General features: G+C 38.4%; 1 protein-coding gene across 1 annotated transcript in view; it reads right to left on the minus strand.

The window, feature by feature from the left end:
- Positions 1-2012: 2012 nt before the first annotated feature.
- Positions 2013-21862, minus strand: part of IMPG2 (interphotoreceptor matrix proteoglycan 2) — a 151786-nt gene continuing 131936 nt past the window's right edge. The window contains exons 14-20 of the mRNA XM_023732866.1: positions 20903-21122; positions 16512-16722; positions 7989-8176; positions 5590-5801; positions 5057-5136; positions 2763-2812; positions 2013-2061 (exon numbers count right to left, since the gene is read on the minus strand). Of these exons, the coding sequence (XP_023588634.1) occupies positions 2030-2061; positions 2763-2812; positions 5057-5136; positions 5590-5801; positions 7989-8176; positions 16512-16722; positions 20903-21122 (993 nt within the window). The 3' untranslated portion in view covers positions 2013-2029. The remainder of the gene's footprint in view (positions 2062-2762; positions 2813-5056; positions 5137-5589; positions 5802-7988; positions 8177-16511; positions 16723-20902; positions 21123-21862) is intronic.

Genomic DNA, 21862 nt, shown 5'->3' on the forward strand with positions numbered 1-21862 from the left:
AGGGATTCCTTAACTCTTCCAGTTAAAAGGCGAGAGCAGACATTCATGCAGAGCTCAGTGATTTGCTCTTGCATGAAAAGGTCATGCAGAAGAAAATCAGAGACAGAAACGTATGTCAGAATTCCCAAATGCCTCCTTCAAAGCTTGACTTATGGAAAACAACAATCCTCCCTTGTCTTAGTTTGTGCATCTCCTGAGTGTTTCATATGGTGACCTGCTTTAAGTCAACATATGAAACCCCTCCCTCTATGGCTCCCTCCCTTTATGTTCATCAGTAATTCTTCTAGCAAGCAGACATTCAAAGGACTGCATTCTAGAGTTAATTTGTGATGAAACAAATTTTCTTTTTCATCCAACACAAAAGGCTTAGAAAAAAGGTTAGAATATTAAGCAGAAACCATTGGAAGTTTTGCAAATGAAACCAAGCATTTAGTAGTAACACATATTAACATTTATAATGCTTTAAAGATAATTATCAATTAATTTTCAAATGAACCCAGTAGAAAAATAACCCAGTTATGGCTTGTACCTATGTTGAACTTATAGACAATCTAGTATATGAATAAGGAATGAAAGGGAATACTGAGATAAAGGGAGCTAACTTCACACACACACACCGTGTTACGTATAGGTACTTTGCAAAATACCTAGATATCTTCAAGGTTTTCAACAGCTTTACTATCGCAGGTACACAGCCCCAAGATTTAGTTTCTGTTGTCCTTACAGAGAGTGAAACTGGGAAACATCAAGCTGAGGGAAAAAGTGAACCAAGTTTTTTATCTTACGGCCAGTTTATCCCTGGTTGGTTATATCTTGTCATAAAGAAAGCAAAATGATCAAGATTGTTTTTGGCAAATATGAAGACATCTCATATAAAATAACTATCAGTAATAACTTTCTTCTGTGCAATTTAATATTAATGGAGATGATTATTTGGCCCTCTCTTTTCCCCTTCTACGAACTCCCTACTCAGAAAAACAATAAGCAGAAAGAGGAAAACTTCCATTTTCAGAAAAATTTTATATAAGAACTTTTCCTGCCTGTAAATTTTTTTTAAAGATTTAAATTGCAATAAAAATCCTGTCATGCTGGCACTATTAAATGGGAATTCAGACCAAAATATTACACAAAGAAGCAGCAATGCCAACGAGCTAATCCATACTGCTGAGGTAGTTAAGTGCTGTTTTCCAGATTAATAGAGCAGGAACTAGAAAAGACACAGGGTATCTTTAGATACAGTAGCAGAGCCGGAGAATCCAAGAGTATGACTCAGTCTACTAATAAATCTGCAAAGTATGTTCTTTGACCCAGCCCCCCATACTCTCCCTGTCCATGCGATTAAATTCACCTTTATTCTAATGAGAACCCTCTAACTTTATGCATATATATTGTCCTTGACAGCCTAAAAAGTAGGATACTGACATACTTATCATAAAAATAATGTGGTCTTGATTAATGTGGTCAGAAAATTCAAAACTCTGGTAGAAACACAAAGTGCAAGCCAAACTCTAGAGCAAAAAGGTTGCTTTTTCTTCAGTAATTTGGCCCAAGACATCTTTAACGTTTTATTTAGATGAATGCCCCACTGTAAACTATATTAACACTACTTCAAAGGCTTCTCATTCCACCTGACAATAACAAATATGCTACAAAATATTCGCTTACTAATCATGACTTCTCCTTGTGGTAATTTCATCTTATTTTCCTGCTAGGAAAACGGAGGCACAGTTATTAGGAGACTCAAAGATTCAGACGCAGAGAGCAAATGCAGCCCTAACTCCCAGGCCCAGCTTTCTTCTTGTAGAAAACTTTTAGAGCTCATGGAGTTTTGAATTTCTTTAAAAGCAGCTTTTGGTCTTTGTAGGTATAAACAGTCACATCTCTTATATATTCTGAAATTTTAAGCTGAAATTTCTGCCCCCAATTTTTTTTTTTTTTAATCTCTTCTTCCGACAGAGTTCAAAATCCAGGTTAACTATGTGACGTAGGTAACAAGTGATCTCCATCTTCTCAAGGCTTCCAATCAGTTTCAAAATAGGAGTTTTTGGTTAAAGCTCTTCCCTGCCACGAAAACACAAAGAGCATTTAACTGAAAAAGCAATAACTGCACTTTTGTTATATTTCCAAGCTATGTTCCTATATTCATCAATCCTTTCCATTTTGTTTCTTTGTAGAAAAGTTCTCCTATGCCTTGCCAAATTTTAAACAAAAAAAAAAAAAAAAAAATCCACTCTACTAAGGTCACATAATATTTTTACTATATCCAAAATCAAGTCCATTAACATTTTCTTAGGCTTCTGGTAGATGAAAACTCTGAATCTAAAGTGAAAAGTTAAAAATGATGTATAGATGGGAAAAAGGAAAAAAAAAAGCTTTCCTATGAGCTCCACAGGGTAATTCTACTTTTATTATTTAGAATCCAGTCACATGGCTAAGCAGTGGTGGAAGAGAGTCTGTGAAGACAGTTATTTTTCATATATCCATATTGCAGATGCAGATGAAATAGAGTTTCTGTTAGAAAGGCAGAAGAATTATTGGGTCAGCAACTAGCAGTGTATGATAGAAACCTTTAGTACGATTTTATGAACACGATTCACTGCTGCCACCAAATCACACCATTAGAACTCTGTAATAATATGGCATCCATCTGTGAAACTCAAGATTAAATGTTTCTTCACTACCACGAAACACAAATAATACAATACCTAGCCTTAAACTGCTAAAATAATAAGATAGTTCAGGTGGTCTTTAATAGGCAATACCTTGTTTGTATATTCTTTTGTTTCCTCTGCAAATTCTAATAAACTTTCTTCTGTTAAACAAACAAAAAAAAATGAGGTATAGATTACATGATTATGTACCTAACATTTTTTAATGCTATCTTCCCTCTATGAATATCCCCTTAAATGTATAATGTCTGTATACACTTCCTTTTGTTTCGTAGGATTTTTGTGTTTAAATCTTTGTTACATGAATTATTTTTTGTATATAGGTAGTCCCCAAGTTAAGACGTATTTGAGTTACAACAAACCACACTGAAGACCGTCTTTTTTTGTTGTTGTTCATCTTATCGATAGTAATGTGTACTACCTACAATTTTGCAGCCCGTAATTTGCTGGTGTTATCATTCTCAGATGTTCACTCACGGATGTTCAATGTTATGATTTACTGTTCGAAACAGTGCCGTATAGAAGACTATGAAAACTAAAAAAAAAAAAAGTATTTGACTTACACCAGAACCAAATTACGACAGAGTCGTTGGAACAGAACCCTGTTGTAAGTTGGGGACTATCTGTACTTTAATGGCAGAAGAAACTGGAACAGATACAGTCCACCAGAAGAAACTGAAGCAGGTAGCCCATCTCTCTGTCCCTAATTAGCCCTCCGGAATCCTTGCTTTGGATGTCTTGGTTTAGATGAGATGCATTTTTAAGCAAGGGAACACATTCAAGCAGATATCTCTGAAGGGCCTATAAAGTGTCCTTAAGAGAGACAAAAACAACAACCGTCTTCTTTCTGTTAGATACCACTGAAATTGAATCCTGTGTCATCTGCTGGCTGAAGATGCAGAGAGGAGTGAGCATCCTGGTTTAAAAGGTAGGCTCCTGGTAATATTGCTCTGACAGCAATGTTGGCAGCACCTTCTAGGGGCCAAGTTAGATAACTTTTAGGAGTCACTACCATACATATAGGAAGGCAATGGTAGTTCAGCAGAAGAATTCTCGCCTTCCACGCAGGAGACCCAGGTGTGATTCCTTGCCAATGCACCTCAAGCACAGCCACCTCATCTGTCACTGGAGTTTTGCATTTTGCTGTGATACTGAACGGGTTTCAGCAGAGCTTCCAGACTAAGACAGACTATGCAGAAGAGAGGCCTGGAGATCTACTTCCAAAAATGAGCCAATGAAAACCTATAGATCACAACAGTCCGATCCCATTGTGCATGGGGTCGCCATTAATCCAGGGCAACTCAATGGCAGCTAACAACAACAACTATGCAAGTGGAATTAGAAAAATGATTTCTTCAGTTTCCTTGGGTATCATATTTGTCCTGTCCTATCAGAGAGGGACCAGAAGTGAACTGACTGCCTATCAGGGAAAAAGGATTCAGAGCAGAGGGGTAGAGCCTCCACTCAGGGCCTAGGGTGTTACGCTGGAGACTTGGTCAATTTCTTTTACAAGCACACATGAATTGCTCAGGTTTTTCTCTTCTAAAAGCCTTGTGAAGATATCGAGCCTGAGTGGGACCCGTCCATGAACAAGTATCTCTGGGACAGCAGCAGTAGGACCTAATATCAAAGCCAAATTGTAATCCTACTCTCTACATTCAACTAATGACATAATGGTCTCTTTATAAGATAGTTCATTTTTGTAACCCAAGTCTGGTTGTAGATCATGGGAATAAAGAAGAAAAAAAAAAAGAATATTTGACAGACATTTGTCCAAAACGCATGCCGAGAGAAGCAAATGTAAAGAGAGTGAAGTGCAAGACGAACTTAAATGAAATGTAAGATGAACTTGATAAAGGCAAGAGATACACTTTAATGAGATGTGTGAATCAAAAGCATGCTGAAAAGTACCTATAGAGATGGAGATGAAATGATATGCTAAAACATATGAGGATTTATGGCTACTCAGATGCTATTTATAGAAACTTTCTATGAAAAATATTTTATAGTATTGAATCACAGGTGATATCTATAGTAATAAGAGAGAAAATACGACATAGCCCAGGATCTCTAGGCCAGAACAGGTAGCAACTCAGCTTTAAATCTTCTCTTCTACTTGCTAACATTGTGATTGTGCTGCTTCACCTCTCTGAGGCTTCTTTTCCTCATCTATAAAACTCAAAACAGAAATGCCCAATTTATAAAGCCATTATGAGGAATAAATGAGGTAATCTGTATAGAACTGTATGATAAACTAGAAAGAATTCAACAAATGTTGGTTGCTACTGGGACCCACGTCACATGGACAAGAGTTGTGTACTCAGGCTGGTGGCATTACTCTAAGGCAAGTTAAGACCCTGGGTCAAGTAGCTATTTCAAATACTTACATTTGATGTTCTCTCACAAAAGCTGCAAACTCAGGATCATTGGCATACAGTTCCAAAATTCTCATTCTTTCCTGAATTTCCTTTAAAAAAAAAAAGAAATAGAAAAAGAAGCTATACATTTCATTAGAAAAAGCTCAACATTCTTTTTCAGGGAGTTCTACTTTTTATAAGGAATTATGGTTTTCTGGGTCATCCAGGAGAGACTCAGTTTAGAGAAACAGAAGGTTTGGATAATTCAGAAAAGTTATTCTTAGAACCTTTCTAAAGAAGGGGGGTAGAAAGAGACAAGCAGAGGGAGAGAGAGAAATTATTTTGTTAACAATAATGGAAAAAGGGACCACTGGGTGGGAATTAAGGTACAGCTCTGAATCATTTACCCTCTGCATTCCACATAGACAGGGAAATATCATGAGATAAAAAAACTAATCATGAAATACTTTCATCCTTTCTTGAAGCCCACATACACACCGATACCAACACACACACGTGCACACACAGCAGCAGAGCAGCAACAGAAAAGCTAGGTTTCCTACCTCTCTGGAAAGCTCGCTGCTCTCATACATCCACCTGATTTCTTCCCTGCTCACACCACCAATCACTTCTCCGCTATCAGAGTTGTAGAAGCGACGCTGGGGATAGGGTCCCTCGTACTGCTCGCATCCAGCTGTGTGGCTTCCATACACGGGGTTGTACTTCACAGCATTCTCAATGGATGAGAGGCTGTCGGGCGGCCCGCTGGAACCACGAAAAAGAAAACCAGAACAACCCACGGCCGTGGAGCTGATTCTGACTCATAGTGACTGTATAGGACGGAGTGAAACTGCTTCCAGAGGGTTTCCAAAGCTGTAATCTTTATGGAAGCAGACTGCCACATCCTTTTCCCACGGAGCGGCTGGTGGGTTTGAACCGCCAACTTTTGATTAGCAGCTGAGCACTTTAACCACTGCACCACCAGGGCTCACAAAAAAGAAAGGCACGGTTAATTCATGTTCTCCTTCAAATGCTCAACTATTCGAAAGAGTAATTACCTGGGATAAGATTTCTGTTGTGGAAGAAAAAGGTGAACTGGATACAAACGGGAAATGACCATGAAATTTACTAAAATCAATCTCACATGTTATTTATCACGTTATCATTATAATCAGAGCCCTGGTGGCTCCAGGGTTAAGAGCTCGGAAGTTAACCAGAACGTCGGCAGTTCGAATCCACCAGCTGCTCTTTGGAAACCCTAGGGTGCAGTTCTACTCTGTCCTCTAAGGTCATTATGAGTCGGAATCGCTTCATGGCAACGGGTTTGGTTTTTTGGTTTTTATCATGATTATCTGTTCAGCTAGATGGCAAGTGGAAATATTCCATGTCTCATTCATCTTCATTTGCCCCCAGAGTGCCTGGGAGTCGATAAGTGTTAGTTTGGAAATATATCTGCCAGTAGATAGTGTTTTATTAAAAGAATACAGCTTTGATACTCCCAGAGTTTACAAATCAAAAATCAGTATATAACCATACAGCGAATCTAGAAGAAATATAAATATAGGAGGGCTGGGCATCGATTAAATTCAATTGAGGTCTACAAATATTTTCTGAGCATTAATTATAAGTCTAAGACTGTTCTAGATACTGATACTACAAAGAAGGATTTGTTGGAATCCCTGCCCTGGATGAGATTAGAATCTAATGCAAAGTCAGACTCAATACACTGTGTAAGAACACTACCCATACCCATACCCACCGCCATCGAGTTGATTCTAACTCACAGTGACCCTATACGACAGAGTATATTTGCCCCATAGGGTTTCCAAGGCTGTAATCTTTACAGAAGCAGACTGCTACATCTTTCTCGCATGAAGCAGCTGGTGGGTTCACACCGCTGCCCATTCAGTTGGCAGCCGAGCGCTTTAACTACCGCACCACCAGGGCTCCTATAAGAACACTAAAAACTCCTTGCCGTTGAGTCTATTCTCACTCATAGTGACCCTATAGGGCAGAGTAGAACTGCCTCATAGGGTTTCCAAGGAACAGCTGGTGGATTCAAACTGCCAACCTTTTGGTTAACAGCCAAGCTCTTAACCACTGCACCACCAGGGCTCCATAAGAACCTAGTAGAGGTATATTCTGGGCACTCTAGGAACTCAGGAGGGGTGCCTCCTTAGTCCAGCCAGAGGCTAGGGAAGGCTTCCAGCGAAGGTAAGGACTCTAGAAGAACAGAAAGTACAGCCAGGGATTGTGATCATATGGCCACCCAAAGGGTGCATGAATCCCTATTCCCTAGAAAGGGTTTTATTTCCCCCATTAATAAACCCATGCTTAACTAAACAAAGAGGAAGATTTCATTTCCTGTCAGAGTCTTACCTAGATTTAAAATCTGGCTAGTTACCGCTGATATGAGCCAAAAGGGAACAAACTGTAACAGTTCTGGCTCCTTACACAAGGGAGACACCTTTTCCACCTCATCTCCATCAACTCCCCCTCAGTCCCCCACAGTCACTACCACCATGAAACAGGTGTTCTGACCACACTCAATGGTGCCATTCCTTCACTGTGCCTTGTGATTCATGCATATCTCCCTGTCTTTGCCTATTTATGTCCATTCAACTAGCTAGAAAGCATCTCACCCCACCCCTAGCAAATCTCTACTTACTGCCCAGCTAAATAGTCACAACCACATTGAAAATGCTAAGACTCTCTCCCCCAGGCAAAACGAATGCATCCCTCATCCAGGCTCCTTAGCACCTTGTTCATACTGCTGTTCACGCTGTATTATGGCTAGTTTCTTTTCAATCTGCCACCCTTTTGAGGCCAGGGACCATGTTTTTATTCAACTTTATAGTTCTTCCCCCTCCACCTAGCTCCTGGTCCAATATTTGCATATAGAAAGTACTATGAGAATAAAAGGAATATTTATTGCATCAGAGAGCTCTTTTCCTTATTTACCTGAAAGTCATTTCTCTTTCGCTCCTAGCATATTGAGCTTGAAGAGTCTTGACAAGGAAGAGGATGACAGCAGAACAGACGAGGAGCAGTCCAACCACGGAGGCAATGGTGATGCCAATCACCAAGGGCTCTGACACAAACTCCTCACAGTGCTCACCTCGATACCACCAGTTCTCACCCACCCGGCATCTGTAAAGAACAATCACCAAGTCCGAAAACTGAACCACTCTGCCCACAGTAACAATTAACAGCAGAATCTCCAGCAGGACTAGAGAAAGGTAAAGAAATAAATGTTGACCAAATGAAGCTTCTTTAAAGAATTCAATACACACACGTCAGATGATCATACAATTTAAGGTTATGCATAATGCTTGGCACAGACCCAGTAGGTCATCAATGACTGTAAATGAGTGATTAAATAGACTTATTCATTCAACCTCCTTATTTTTTTATAATTTATTTTTGTTGTTGTTGAGAATATACACAGCAGAACATACACCCATTCAATAATTTCTACATGTACAATTCAGTGACGTTGATTACATTCTTAGAGTTGTGTAACCATTCTCACCCTCATTTTCTGAGTTGTGCCTCCCTTACTAACACAAACTCACTGGCCCCTAAGTTTTCTGTCTAAACATTTGAGTTGCTATTGTCAGTTTGATCCCATATAGATAGATCTTAAAAGAGCTCAATGCTCAAGGCAGACATTCTTTCCTAGTTAAGCTAAACTGTTGTTTGCTTTTGAGAAGATTTCAGGGGATTTTTTTTTAATTTATTTATTCCTTTTTTTATTATGCTTTAGGTGAAAGTTTACAGCTCAAGTTAATCTCTTATACAAAAATTTATACACATTGTTATGTGACACTAACTGCAATCCCTATAATGTGACAGCATACCCCCCTTTCCACCCTGGGTTTCCAGTGTCTATCCAACCTCCTGTCCCTTTCTGCCTTCTCATCCTGCCTCTAGACAGGAGCTGCCCGTTTGGACTCCTGTATCTGCTTGAACTAAGAAGCACACTCTTCACAAGTACTATTTTATGTTTTATAGTCCAGTCTAATCTTTGTCTGAAGAGTGGGCTTCAGGAATGGATTTAGCTCTGGGTTAACAGAGCAACCGGAGGCCATGTCTTCTAGGGTTCCTCCTGTCTCAGTCAGACCATTACATCTGGTCTTTTTACAAGAATTTCAGTTCTGCACCACACTTTTCTCCTGCTCTGTCATGGACTCTCTGTTGTGTTCCCTGTCAGGGTGGTCATTGGTGGTAGCCGGGCACTATCTAGTTCTTCTGGTCTTAGGCTGATGGAGTCTCTGGTTTATGTGGCCCTTTCTGTCTCTTGGGCTAATATTTTCCTTGTGTCTTTGGTGTTCTTTATTCTCCTTTGCTCCAGGTGGATTGGGACCAATTGATGCATCTTAGATGGCCGCTCGCAAGCTTTTAAGACCCCAGACACCACTCACTAAAGTGGGATGCAGAATATTTTCTTAATAAACTTTGTTATGCCGACTGACCTAAATGTCCCCCAAAACCACGGTCCCCAGACCCCAGCCCCTGTTGCTCTGTCCCTTGAAGTGTTTGGCTGTGTTCAGGAAACGTCTTAGCTTTTGGTTTAGTCCAGTTGTGCTGACTTCACCTACATTGTGTGCTGTCTTTCCCTTCACCTAAGATAATTCTTATCTACTATCTAGTTAGTGAATTCCCCTCTCCCTCCCACCCCACCCTCATAACCATCAAAGAATGTTTTCTTCTGTGTTTAAACTTTTTCTTAAGTTCTTATAATAGTGGTCTCATACAATATTTGTTCTTTTGCAACTGACTCATTTCACTCAGCATAATGCCTTCCAGATTCATCTATGTTGTGAGATGTTTTGCAGATTCATCATTGTTCTTTATCATTGCATAGTATTCCATTGTGTGTATGTACCATAATTTGTTTTTCCTTTCATCTGTTGATGGGCACTGTCTTAGTCATATAGTGCTGCTATAACAGAAATACAAGTGGATAGCTTTAACAAACAGATATTTATTCTCTCACAGTCCAGTAGGCTACAAGTCCAAATTCAGGGTGTCAGCTCCAGGGGAAGTCTTTCTCTTCTCTGTCGGCTCTCGAGGAAGGTCCTTGTCATCAGTCTTCCCTTGGTCTGGGAGCATCTTAGCACAGGAACCTCAGGTCCAAAGGACACGCTCTGCTCCTAGCACTGCTTTCTTCGTCCCCCTGTCTCTCTGCTTGCTTCTCTTTTTTGTATTTCAAAAGCGATTGGCTTAAGACACTATCTAATCTTACAGACATCATCAATATAACTGTCACTAATCCATCTTATTACATCATAGTGATAGAATATACAACACATAGGGAAATCATATCAGATGACAAAAGGTAGACAATTATACAATACTGGGAATCGTGACCTAGCCAAGTTGACAGATATTTTGGGGGGACACAATTCAATCCATGACAGGCACCTAGGTTGTTTCCATCTTTTTTGTTACTGTGAACAGTGCTGCAATGAACATAGGTGTGCATGTATCTATTTGTGTGACGGCTCTTATTTGTCTAGGATATATTTCAAGGAGTGGGATTGCTGGATCATTTGATACTTCTATTTCTAGCTTTTTAAGGAAGCACCAAATCGATTTCCAAAGTGGTTGTACCATTTTACATTCCCACCAACAGTGTCTAAGTGTTCCAGTTTCTCCACAACGTTGCCAACATTTATTTTTTTGTGTTTTTTGGATTAGTGCCAGCCTGGCTGGGGTGAGATGGTATCTCATTGCAGTTTTGATTTTGCATTTCTCTAATGGCTGATGATTGTGAGCATTTCCTCATGTATCTGTTAGCCACCTGAATGTCTTCTTTGGTTAAGTGTTTGTTCACATCCTTTGCCCATTTTTTAATTGGGTTCTTTGTCTTTTTGTTGCAGAGGTTTTGCACTATCTTGTAGATTTTAGAAATTAGACACTGATCGGATCTGTCGTAGCCAAAATTTTTTTCCCAGTCTGTAGGTTGTCTTTTTACTCTTTTGGTGAAGTCTTTTGGTGAGCTTAAGTGTTTGATTTTTAGGAGATCCCAGTTATCTAGCTTCTCTTCTGGTATTTATGTACTGTTAGTTATGGTTTGTACTCTGTTTATGCCATGTATTAGGGCTCCTAGTGCTGATCCTATTTTTTTTCCATGATCTTTATCATTATTGATTTTATATTTAGGTCTTTGATACATTTTGAGTTAGTTTTTGTACATGGTGTAAGGTATGGGTCTTGTTTCAGTTTTTTTGCAGATATCCAGTTATGCCAGCACCATTTGTTAAAGAGACTGTGTTTTACCCATTTAGTGGACTTTGGGCCTTTATTAAATATCAGCTGCTCATAGGTGGATGAATTTAAGCCTGGATTCTCAATTCTATTTCATTGATCTATGTATCTGTTGTACCAGTACCAGGCTGTTTTGGCTACCATGGAGGTATAATACGTTCTAAAATCAGGTAGTGTGAGGCCTCCCACTTTGCTCTTCTTCTTCAGTAATGCTGTACTGATCCAGGACCTCTTCCCTTTCCATATGAAGTTGGTGATTTGTTTCTCTAACTCGTTAAAAAATGTTGTTGGAATTTGGATTGGGATTGCATTGTATCTGTAGATTGCTTTGGGTAGAATTGACATTTTCACAATGTGGAGTCTTCCTATCCATGAGCAAGGTATGTTTTACCACTTATGTAGGTCTCTTTTGGTTTCTTGCAGTAGCGTCTTGTAGTTCTCTTTGTATAGGTCTTTTACGTCTCTGGTTAGATTTATTCCCAAGTATTTTATCTTCTTGGGGGCTATTGTAAACGGTATTGATTTGGTCATTTACTCCTGGAAGTTCTTTGTTGGTGTAGAGGAATCCAACTGATTTTTGCATGTTTATCTAGTATCCTGATACTTTGCTGATATCTTCTATTAGTTCCAGTAGTTTTGTTGTGGATTCTTTGGGGTTTTCTGTGTATAAGATCATATCATCTGCAAATAGAGATACTTTGACTTCTTCTCAGCCAATCTGGATGCCCTTTATTTCTTTTTCTAGCTGAATTGCTCTGGCTAGGACCTCCAGCACAATGTTGAATAAGAGTGATGACAAAGGGCATCCTTGTCTGGTTCCTGTTCTCAAGGGGAATGTTTTAAGACTCTCTCCATTTAGGATGATGTTGGCTGTTGGCTTTGTATAAATGCTCTTTACTATGTTGAGGAATTTCCCTTCTATTCCTATTTTGCTGAGAGTTTTTATCATGAATTGGTGTTGGACTTTGTCAAATGCCTTTTCTGCATCCATTGATAAGATCATGTGATTCTTGTCTTTTGTTTTATTTATGTGATGGATTGCACTGATTGTTTTTCTAATGTTGAACCATCCCTGCATACCTGGTATAAATCCCACTCGATCATGATAAATTATTTTTTTGATATGTTGTTGAATTCTATGGCTAGAATTTTTTTGAGGATTTTTGCATCAATGTTCATGAGGGATACTGGTCTGTAATTTTCTTTTTTTGTGGTATCTTTACCTGGTTTTGGTATCAGGGTTATGCTGGCTTCATAGAAAGAGTTTGGGAGTATTCCACCCTTTCCTATGCTCTGAAATACCTTTAGTGGTAGTGGTGTTAACTCTTTTCTGAAAGTTTGGTAGAATTCTCCCGTGAAGCAGTCAGGCCCAGGGCTTTTTTTGTTGGGGAGTTTTTTAATTACCTTTTCAATCTCATCTTTTGTTATAGGTTTATTTAGTTGTTCTACCTCTGTTTGTGTTAGTTTAGGTAGGTAATGTGTTTCTAGAAATTTGTTCATTTCCTCTAGGTTTTCAAGTTTGTTAGAGTATAATATATCATAGTATTCTGTGATGATTCTTTTAATTTCAGCTGGGTCTGTTGTGATATCACCCATCTCATTTCTTATTTGGGTTATTTGCTTCCTCTTCTGTTTTTCTTTTGTCAGTTTGGCCATTGTTTATCAATTTTGTTGATCTTTTCAAAGAACCAGCTTTTGGTCTTGTTAACTCTTTCAATTGTATTTCTATTCTCTATTTCCTTTATTTCTGCTCTAATTTTTATTATTTTGTTTCTTCTAGTGACCAAGGGCTTCTTTTGTTGCTCTCTATTTGTTTGAGTTATTGCGTTAATGCTTTGATGTTGACCCTTTCTTCTTTTTGGATATGTGCATTTATTGTTAGAAATTGACCTCTAAGCATTGCTTTTGCTGTGTCCCAAAGGTTCTGGTTGGATGTGTTTTCATTTTTATTTGATTCTATGAATTTCTTTATTCTGTCCTTGATTTATTCTATAACGCAGTAGTTTTTGAGCAAGGTGTTGTTCAGTTTTCATGTATTTGTTTTTTTTTTTTTCCTTGCTTTATCTGTTATTGATTTCTACTCTTATGGCTTTATGGTCAGAAAAGATGCTTTGTAATATTTTGATGTTTTGAATTCTGCTAAGGCTTGCTTTATGGCCTAATACGTGATCTGTTCTGGAGAATGTTCCACGTGCATTGAAAAAGAAAATGTTCCATGTGCTGTTGTTGGGTGGAGTGTTCGGTATATGTCTATGAGATCAAGTTGGTTGATTGTGACATTTGGATCTTCCGTGTCTTTATTGAGCTTCTTTCTGGATGTTTTGTCCTTCATGAAAAGTGGTGCATTGAAGTCTCCTGCTATTATTTTGGAGCTGTCTATTTCTCTTTTCAGTGCTGCCAGGCTTTGTTTTATGTATTTTGGAGCACTGTCGTTGAGTGCGTAAATATTTATTGTGGTTATGTCCTCCTCCTAGTGTACTTACCTTTTTATCGTTATATAGGGTCCTTCCTTATCCTTTGTGGTGGATTTTGCTTTAAAGTCTATTTTGTCAGAGTTTAATATTGCCACTCCTGCTCTTTTTTGAGTGTTGTTTGCTTTATATATTTTTTCCATCCTTTGAGTTTTAGTTTGTTTGTGTCTTTAAGTCTAAGGTCTGTCACTTGTAGGCAGCATATAGATGGATCGTGTTTATCCATTCTGCCACTCTCTGTCTCTTTATTAGTGCGTTTAGTCCATTTACATTTGGTGTAATTATTGATAGGTATGAGTTTAGTGCTGTCATTTTCATGTATTTTTGTGTGTGTTGTTGACAGTTTCTTTGTTCCACTTAATTTTCTGTGCTGAGTCATTTTTCTTTATGTATTTTCTTTTCATCTTTTTCATTGTTGTTGATTTTGTATTTGTTGAGTCTTTATGTTTTTCTTGTTTTTTATTTTGATGTGTAAGATTGTTAGTTTCCTTTGTGGTTACCTTAAAATTTACCTCTATTTTTCTAAGTTTAAACCACTCCTTTATTTCTTGATATTGCCTTAACTTCTTCTCCATAGGAAAGTTTTATGACTACATTATTTAGTTCTCTTGTTTGTTTTAATGTTGTCATCTTTTACATATTGATGTCTCTGTTTCCCTATTTTCAGTGTTTTAGCTTTGACTTATTTTTGTGACTTCCCTCTCTGGGCTGATATGTGGTTGTTCTGTCCTGTGTTCTAGTCTTGGGTTGTTATCTGATATTATTGATTTTCTAACAGGAGGACTCCCTCTAGTATTTCTTGTAATTTTTGTTTGGTTTTTACAAATTCCCTTAACTTCCATTTATCTGGAAATGCCCTAATTTTGCCATCATATTTTAGAGATAGTTTTGCTGGATACATAACTCTTGGCTGGCAATTTTTTCCTTCAAGGCTTTATATATGTCATCCCACTGCCTTCTTGCCTACATAGTTTCTGCTGAGTAGTCAGAGCTTAGTCTTATTGACTCTTCTTTGTAGTTGACTTTTCGTTTATCCCTAGCTGCTCTTAAAATTCTCTCTTTATCTTTGGTTTTGGCAAGTTTGATTATAATATGTCTTGGTGATTTTCTTGTGGGATCTACCCTGTGTGGGGTTCAATGAGCTTCTTGGATAGATATCTTCTCGTCTTTCATGATATCAGGGAAGATTTCCTGCCCACAAATCTTCAACAGTTCTCTCTGTATTTTCTGTTATCCCCTCAGGGGATATGTTTGGTTTAAGGTTTAAGGCTTAAAGATTATCTCAGGGTAATAGTTTCAGGGATTCATCAAGCTCTGTGGCTCCTGGAAATCTGGATTCTATGGGAATTTTAAATTCTGTTCTGCATTTTCCCCCTTTTGATCAGTGCTCTTCTATGGAATCTTTGATGAAAATGTTCATAATGGTAGCCAATACCATCCAGTTCTGGTATTATGGCAAAGGGAGCAATTGTTAATAGAGGCATTTTGATTCACATTCCATTTCCTCCTCCTATTCCTGACTCTCCTTCTTCCTCTGTTGTTCCAGGGGAATAGAGATCAATCGTAACTTGGATGGCTGCTTGCAAGATTTTAAGACCCCAGGCCCTACACAATGAACTAAGATTCAACCTCCTTATTTATGAATAAAGAAAAACAGATCCAGAGAAGGAAAATCACTGGCCTGAGGTCACACAATTTGTCAGCAAGGAACTGGGTCTAGAACCCGGGTCTCCAGACTTCTAATGTCCTTTTACCACACTGCTGAGAATCTCCAAACTTCAAGGCCACAGACTTGTGTGAAAATGTCTTCATTCCCCAGAGCAGCAAGGAAATCACTGCTTTTCACAACAATATTAGTTACATTGGAAACCAAGAGACTATTTTTCTTAGTCTTCTAGTTAAACTTTACACCTTTCCCTATGGAAGACTCTAGATTGTTTCCTCCCATTTCCTCTGTTTTTGGGATCTATACCAGCATTTGCCCATTTTGATCTTCACAGATTGTCTTCTGGTTATGTCTTCTTTATTTTCTCCATTCTCTCCTCTTACACCCATAAGACTTTGGTTGTCTGTAGTGGGGAAATTGTTTTGTTCTATTTTGTTCAAGAGAAGTGGGCAGGGAAGGAGGATCAGGCTACCTGAATCTGCTTATCTGTCTGCTGCATTCAAGGGTCTACCATTAAAAAAAAAAAAGAAAGGAATCTTAGATACTTAGATGAAAATATACTTGTCACCACTTCAAAGACTTCAAAACTTGTTTTTCCTTATTTTTGAATACTCAGAAGGACCAGTAGAGGCTAAAAGTCATTAAGAATATAATGCAAGTAGAACAGTAAAACTTCTTTGCTTTCACTTTCAGATAGTGTAAAGTGTTGATCTTATACCTAAAACTAATTTGAACACTGGTTGCCTTATCATTACTGTAAGAACCGTAACACAAAGATCTCCAACTATTCCAAATACAATCAGTAGGATTTATTTGTTTAATATTTTTATGATACCTCCCTAAGAACATAAAATAACCGCTTGAACAGAGTATAATTCAGGCCTATTAACTGACTCAGTCTTCACATGAGAAAGATATAGGACTCATCTCTTATCTAAATATAATAATAAATATTATTATTTATAATAAATAATAAACATTGCTGTAATTATCCTAAAACCATAGGTATATACCCTTTTTCTTTAGAGGAAGTGTTTATAACCTTGTGAAGCCAAAATCCGTAACTGTAACATACCTACAAATGGCCCCATGCCCAGGCATAATGTCACACTTTCCATCGTTCAAGCAGAAGTCAGGCTGTAGGTCACAGAGACTCTGACAGGGCAGTTCTTCCACACTCAGGTACCCAGGGAGGCATCTGCACTCTGCTTCTCCACTCCAGAGGTTGACCAGACACTCAGAAAATTCATTGCAGGCCTCAAACTTGCAAGGATTGGCTTGATCGCCTAAAACCTCAAACAAAACAGAGACTGGTGCAAGGAAAGGCAAAGCACAGAAACTGAGGTACATGAAGCCCACCCATTAAATCGCTCCCCAGAGTACCATGGAACAATTCTTCTGAACCATTAATTATACCATCACTATGAAAAATTTTTGACTCATCCTTGATTGATGAGCTTCTTACAAATTTCTCTGAAACTCAGAGCCAAAATCATAAAACCCCATGACCTGGGTCTTTAAACTCCATGTCATGTAATCGTAAATTTAAATTTAACACAGTGTTCATGTACTGTTCATTTCCACTAACTCTGTCCTGCTCTAGTGCACCTCTACTCTGCTCATAGTGCTACATGGACTGGAGAGAAAGAGCTCAGAGAAGATCTGGTAGGAGCCTCAGATGTGGATATAGCCCATTTACAACAGGTTGGGAACAGCGATGTTCGTGGAAACCAATATTAGAAAAGCAAATCATCCCTGTACCTGCCCAGCCATTCCCAACAATATTTTGGCTTAAGTTATTTCATTTTTCATTGATGGGATGAAAGGAAATGATATTTTTTAAAACAGAATTAGGACAATAACTAGCCAAAAATTAATTAAGACAGTGGCCATGGGCCTTCCATCCTACCATGGTTCTACCATACATTCTTCACTGATGAATGGCAATCTGTGAATGGCAAATGGGCAAATGGTAACATAGATACCAAAAACTGAGAAACTAGATGAAAGTTACCCATATTCTTCTCTATGAAAAGATGTAAAGTTTGGCTAGAAGGATAAGGAAAAAAAACACTGTCTCTGGGTTTCCAGAATAGTTAATGTTGTTTTGAAAAATGATTTCCTTGATGTTCTGGAAATTGAAGATAAATTTGAACAGGTTTGTAGCTTTGGGGTTTGGAAGATCTCTGCAGCTAATCTCCCTTGGTCCTGCATGAAAATCAGGGGACCACTGCCAAGATGGTCACATACAAGAAGAATATATGAGTGCTGACAGAGCAGGATCCCACTGTACGTTTCCTAAGTCTTCACAGCCTTAGCCTAGTATTCATTTGGTAAGTGTGTAATCAGAAAATAATCTAAAACTGGTCTAGCAGTGAGGGATGAGGGGAAGAGGGGAATATGGTATTTCACAGTTCCGCTTCATTGATAGAAGTTCAAGAGTTTCTGAGACACTGCTTGTGAAAACAAGTTATGCAAGAGACAAGTCAATCTTATCTCTAGCTAGTCTTGAAATAAAATAATAATTTAATCTGAGGAGCTTTAACTAGAAATATACATGTACTAGGAAAATTCTACTTAAAATTTTTTAAAACTTTGTGACCGTTCTTTGGGTGTAGGTGAGTGGTTGCAAGGAGGAAAATAGAATCTCCAAGAGGAAAATGATACGTGTTGCTCCTTTCTGCTTTCAGAGCCAAGAAAGAGATTAAACCTCATATTTTAATTATGTAAATAAAAGATTGGCTTCAGTCTCTTTCTAGGATAGATGGCCCTGTGTTTGGAATAGCTCCTTAACAACTTTATGGGAAAACAGAAGTAGACCCAGAGCTAAGGTTGAGATAGAAGACAGGGATCTCAAGTGTAGAATCAATTACATTCTGGTTTTCCAGGGGCAATCTAAGAGAAGGACTGATGTTTTCAGGAAGACGAATGTGGAGGAAATGTGAAGAGTATCTGGAAAGACATCCTGAGCTTCCAGAGCAACATCTTAGCTGTCCAGGTCCTGGAGAAAAAGTTGGCGAGTAAGAAATGCCTTTGAGAGGGTGACTGAGGAATTTTAGGATGATGATGCCTAGAAGTAATATTTTAAGTTGTTGGCTGTGATAAAAGCCTCTTCCAACTATCCTCATACCATCAGCAAATATCTGACAGAATCAACTGCCTTGTGTAGAGGTGCTTTGGGAAAACCAAAATCCAGGGCCTGTGTTTGGTCAACATAAAGAACAACCACAAAAGTCAAGACACAACTGAAATTGGAAATTCAGCAGGAGGAACTCAGAGCCGTAAGTGATTAAGAGAAATTTTAGTTCCCTGAGAATCCTTAGAGTTAGGGGGAAAGGATTCAGATGCAGGTTTTACACTGTCCATGGGAGGGGCTCATGTCAGTATTAAAGGAAAGTGTGATGGTATAAACCTGGATGATTGACAGGCAGCTGACTTGTGAGTGACATACAAAACTGAAGTAAATGCATTGATTTAGTGCACTTCTTTTAAAACAAGTGCATTTGCTATTACAAAAGTTTTATAAATCATAACTGCTTGCATTGGTAGGGCTGGCCAAATGCTTTTATATATATTACTTGTTTAATCCTTAGCATAGTCCTATGAAACACACAGGGCAGGTAATATTATCCTCCATTTAACATATGAGGGAACTGAAGCTCAAAGTGAAAATAACTCATCTAAGGGTCACACAAGTGATATATAGCATAGCCAAGGCAAGAACCCAGATCTTCCAAATTATAATTAATTGCTTCTTCCACTACACCACATGGCAAAGAATGTACAAACAGCCTTTGGATATTTGGGGATTGGCTAAATCATTTTCCTCACTTTGAATGAATAATGGTCATTCAAGAATTTCAAAGGAAAGAATGTTTCTTTCCCAGCTAAAGAATAGGGCTCACTTCCAAACCAGTTTGAGAGTAAAAGGTACTGAAGAAATATGAAACCAGACAGTCTACCTTACTCTCGCTCAAAACCACCAGTATATGAGAAAGACGAACAAAATTTAAGGATTCAGCAGTAATGTCTTGCATCCAAGTCTTCTAACTAAAAATAATGGTTCATTTCATTCATTCACAGTATATATTGAGTACCTTCTGTGTGTAAAGCACAGTGCTAGGTTCTGCCTAGACAGTGGTTAATAAAACAAGCATAGTCTCAGTCCTTGAGGATAGCCTAACTGGGAAAAATAGCATTTAAGCAACTGTGCACATAAATTAGCATTATTACAATGGTGACAAACTCTACAAGAGAAAAGAACACGATGTTATAAGAAAGACTAATACGGGAGATCCAATCTAGCTCATGGGTGAGTCAGTGAAAGCCTTCAGGAAGTGACATTTGAATTGAGGCATAAAGGGTGAGCAGGAGTCAGCCAGAGGAGGAAAGACTTTGAGGCAAGAGGGAGAGTATGTGCAAAGCCTTTAAGTCCAGAAAAAAAATTTTGTATCTGAGAGACTAAAAACAAGTTAGTTTGACTAGAACATGGTAAGCAAAGATGTTAGTTTCACTGGCCAAAATTGGAGAAGAAGATAGGAACCAGGCCTTGAAACTACTGAACCAGGAAGTCATTGAAAGGCTTTAAGCAGGAAAGTGAAAAAATCTGATTGATTTTTTAGAAAGAGTGCTCTGGCGGCTGCCTGGAGAATGGGTATAAGGAGGAGGAAGAGAAGAAATGGGAAACTGGTCCAAATGAGAGATAATAATGGCTGGGATTAGAGTTGTGCAGTGGAGACAGAAGAGATTTGAGATATATTTAGAATTCATAATCAATACAGTTTTATAAGGGACTGAAAGTCAGGGTGATGGAAAGTAAGGTATTAGGAATGTCTTCCTGCGTTTCTGGCTGAAGTAGCTGACTTTATAGAGTCTCCACTTATTGAGATGGAGAAACTGAGAGAAAGAGTGGAGTTAGTTGGAGGGTAGGGAGATATGGAAAACAGAGCTCACTATTAGACATATTAATTTTGAGATACATAGAATACATCTTAGTGAAGATTATCAAGTAAGTAAATATTGACTCTGGAGCTCTTAAGAGACATCTGCTCTGGATATAAAAATGTGGGGAATTACTTACATTTACACAGGACTTAAAATAATGGGATGGATGCAATAACTTGGGGGAATAATATAGAAGGAAAAGAGCACACAGGACCAAATCTATTTGGCTTGGCAACATAGAGGCTTAGTAGGAACAGATTCAGTGGATAAATAGAAGAGAGTGCCAGATAAAGCAGGTGGAAAAGGGAATGGGAGGTGATCAAGATAACCCTTTGAAAAGAGAATGATACAGGTGTTCTTGGAAGAGATATTTTATTAAATAACAAGATGTGGGAAATTTGTCTCACATAGTACTCTTTTTTTCCTGCAAGTACTGGATTCATTTTTTAATTAACATAAAACAAAATATACAATAATCACTGTATTCCACTTAGAAACCACCATAGTAGGCAATATCATTACCTGATTCTACATCAAGGGAGTATTTATCAATAGCCAAGTTCATAGTTTGGTAGGCAGTGGTGCAAAAGTCTTCCAGAATCATGTATACGGCATTGTTGACATCAGCAGGTACAGATTTGGCAAACTTCATTCGGCTGTTCACCACAATGCTGCCATTTCTGAAGTTCAGGATTTCCAAGTTCTGGAATCCTGTGAGATTTGACTGAAGATAGGGCACCAGCTACAGTACATAAAAAGTGCTAAGTTATTATTTCTTCAACACATACCAAAAAAAAGTTTAAGCCCCTCCCCCATTTTTCTAATTACATTCTCTTTCCATTACTTAAACTGTTAATTAACAAAAGAATAAATTAAGAACTATTTGAAAGTTGTGAGATTTTCATAGTGATATACAGGAACCCCATGAAACTTGCAGAACAGTTTTAGATGCCCAGAGAGTTTACTCTCCCTGTTTTCACTACAGGGTCACAACAGTGAAGGCATTCTCCAAACCAGTTGCTGTGGAGTCAGTTCTGACTCATGGCAACCCCATGTGTGTCAGAATAGATTTTTCAGAAGTAGATCACCAAGTCTTTCTTCCAAGGTGCCTCTGGGTGTGCTTGAACCGCCAACCTTTCAGTTAGCAGCTGAGTGCATTAACAGTTTGCACCACCCAGGGACTCAGAAGGCATTCTAGGTACCTGCAAAACTTTGGTCTCAGATAAAAATAATACTTGCAAAAGAAATCTCAAGCTTATTTTAGTCCCAAATTTCATGAAATACAATCTTCAGTCTCTAACCTGTCACATTGCTTGTGCTACATTTGTTGTTCTCATTTCTTGTATGCACCTGTCTTATTGTATCCTACCAACCGTAGGCCATGGTGCTATTTGTAGATGATAGGAAATGAATGTTCACAACAGACCACACTTTCCTTGGCTCAGATCTTGTGTGCTGGGGGATGGAGGGAACATTCATGAA

Source organism: Trichechus manatus, unplaced genomic scaffold (genome assembly GCF_000243295.1).
Source record: "Trichechus manatus latirostris isolate Lorelei unplaced genomic scaffold, TriManLat1.0 scaffold00055, whole genome shotgun sequence".
Classification (NCBI taxonomy): Eukaryota; Metazoa; Chordata; class Mammalia; order Sirenia; family Trichechidae; genus Trichechus; species Trichechus manatus.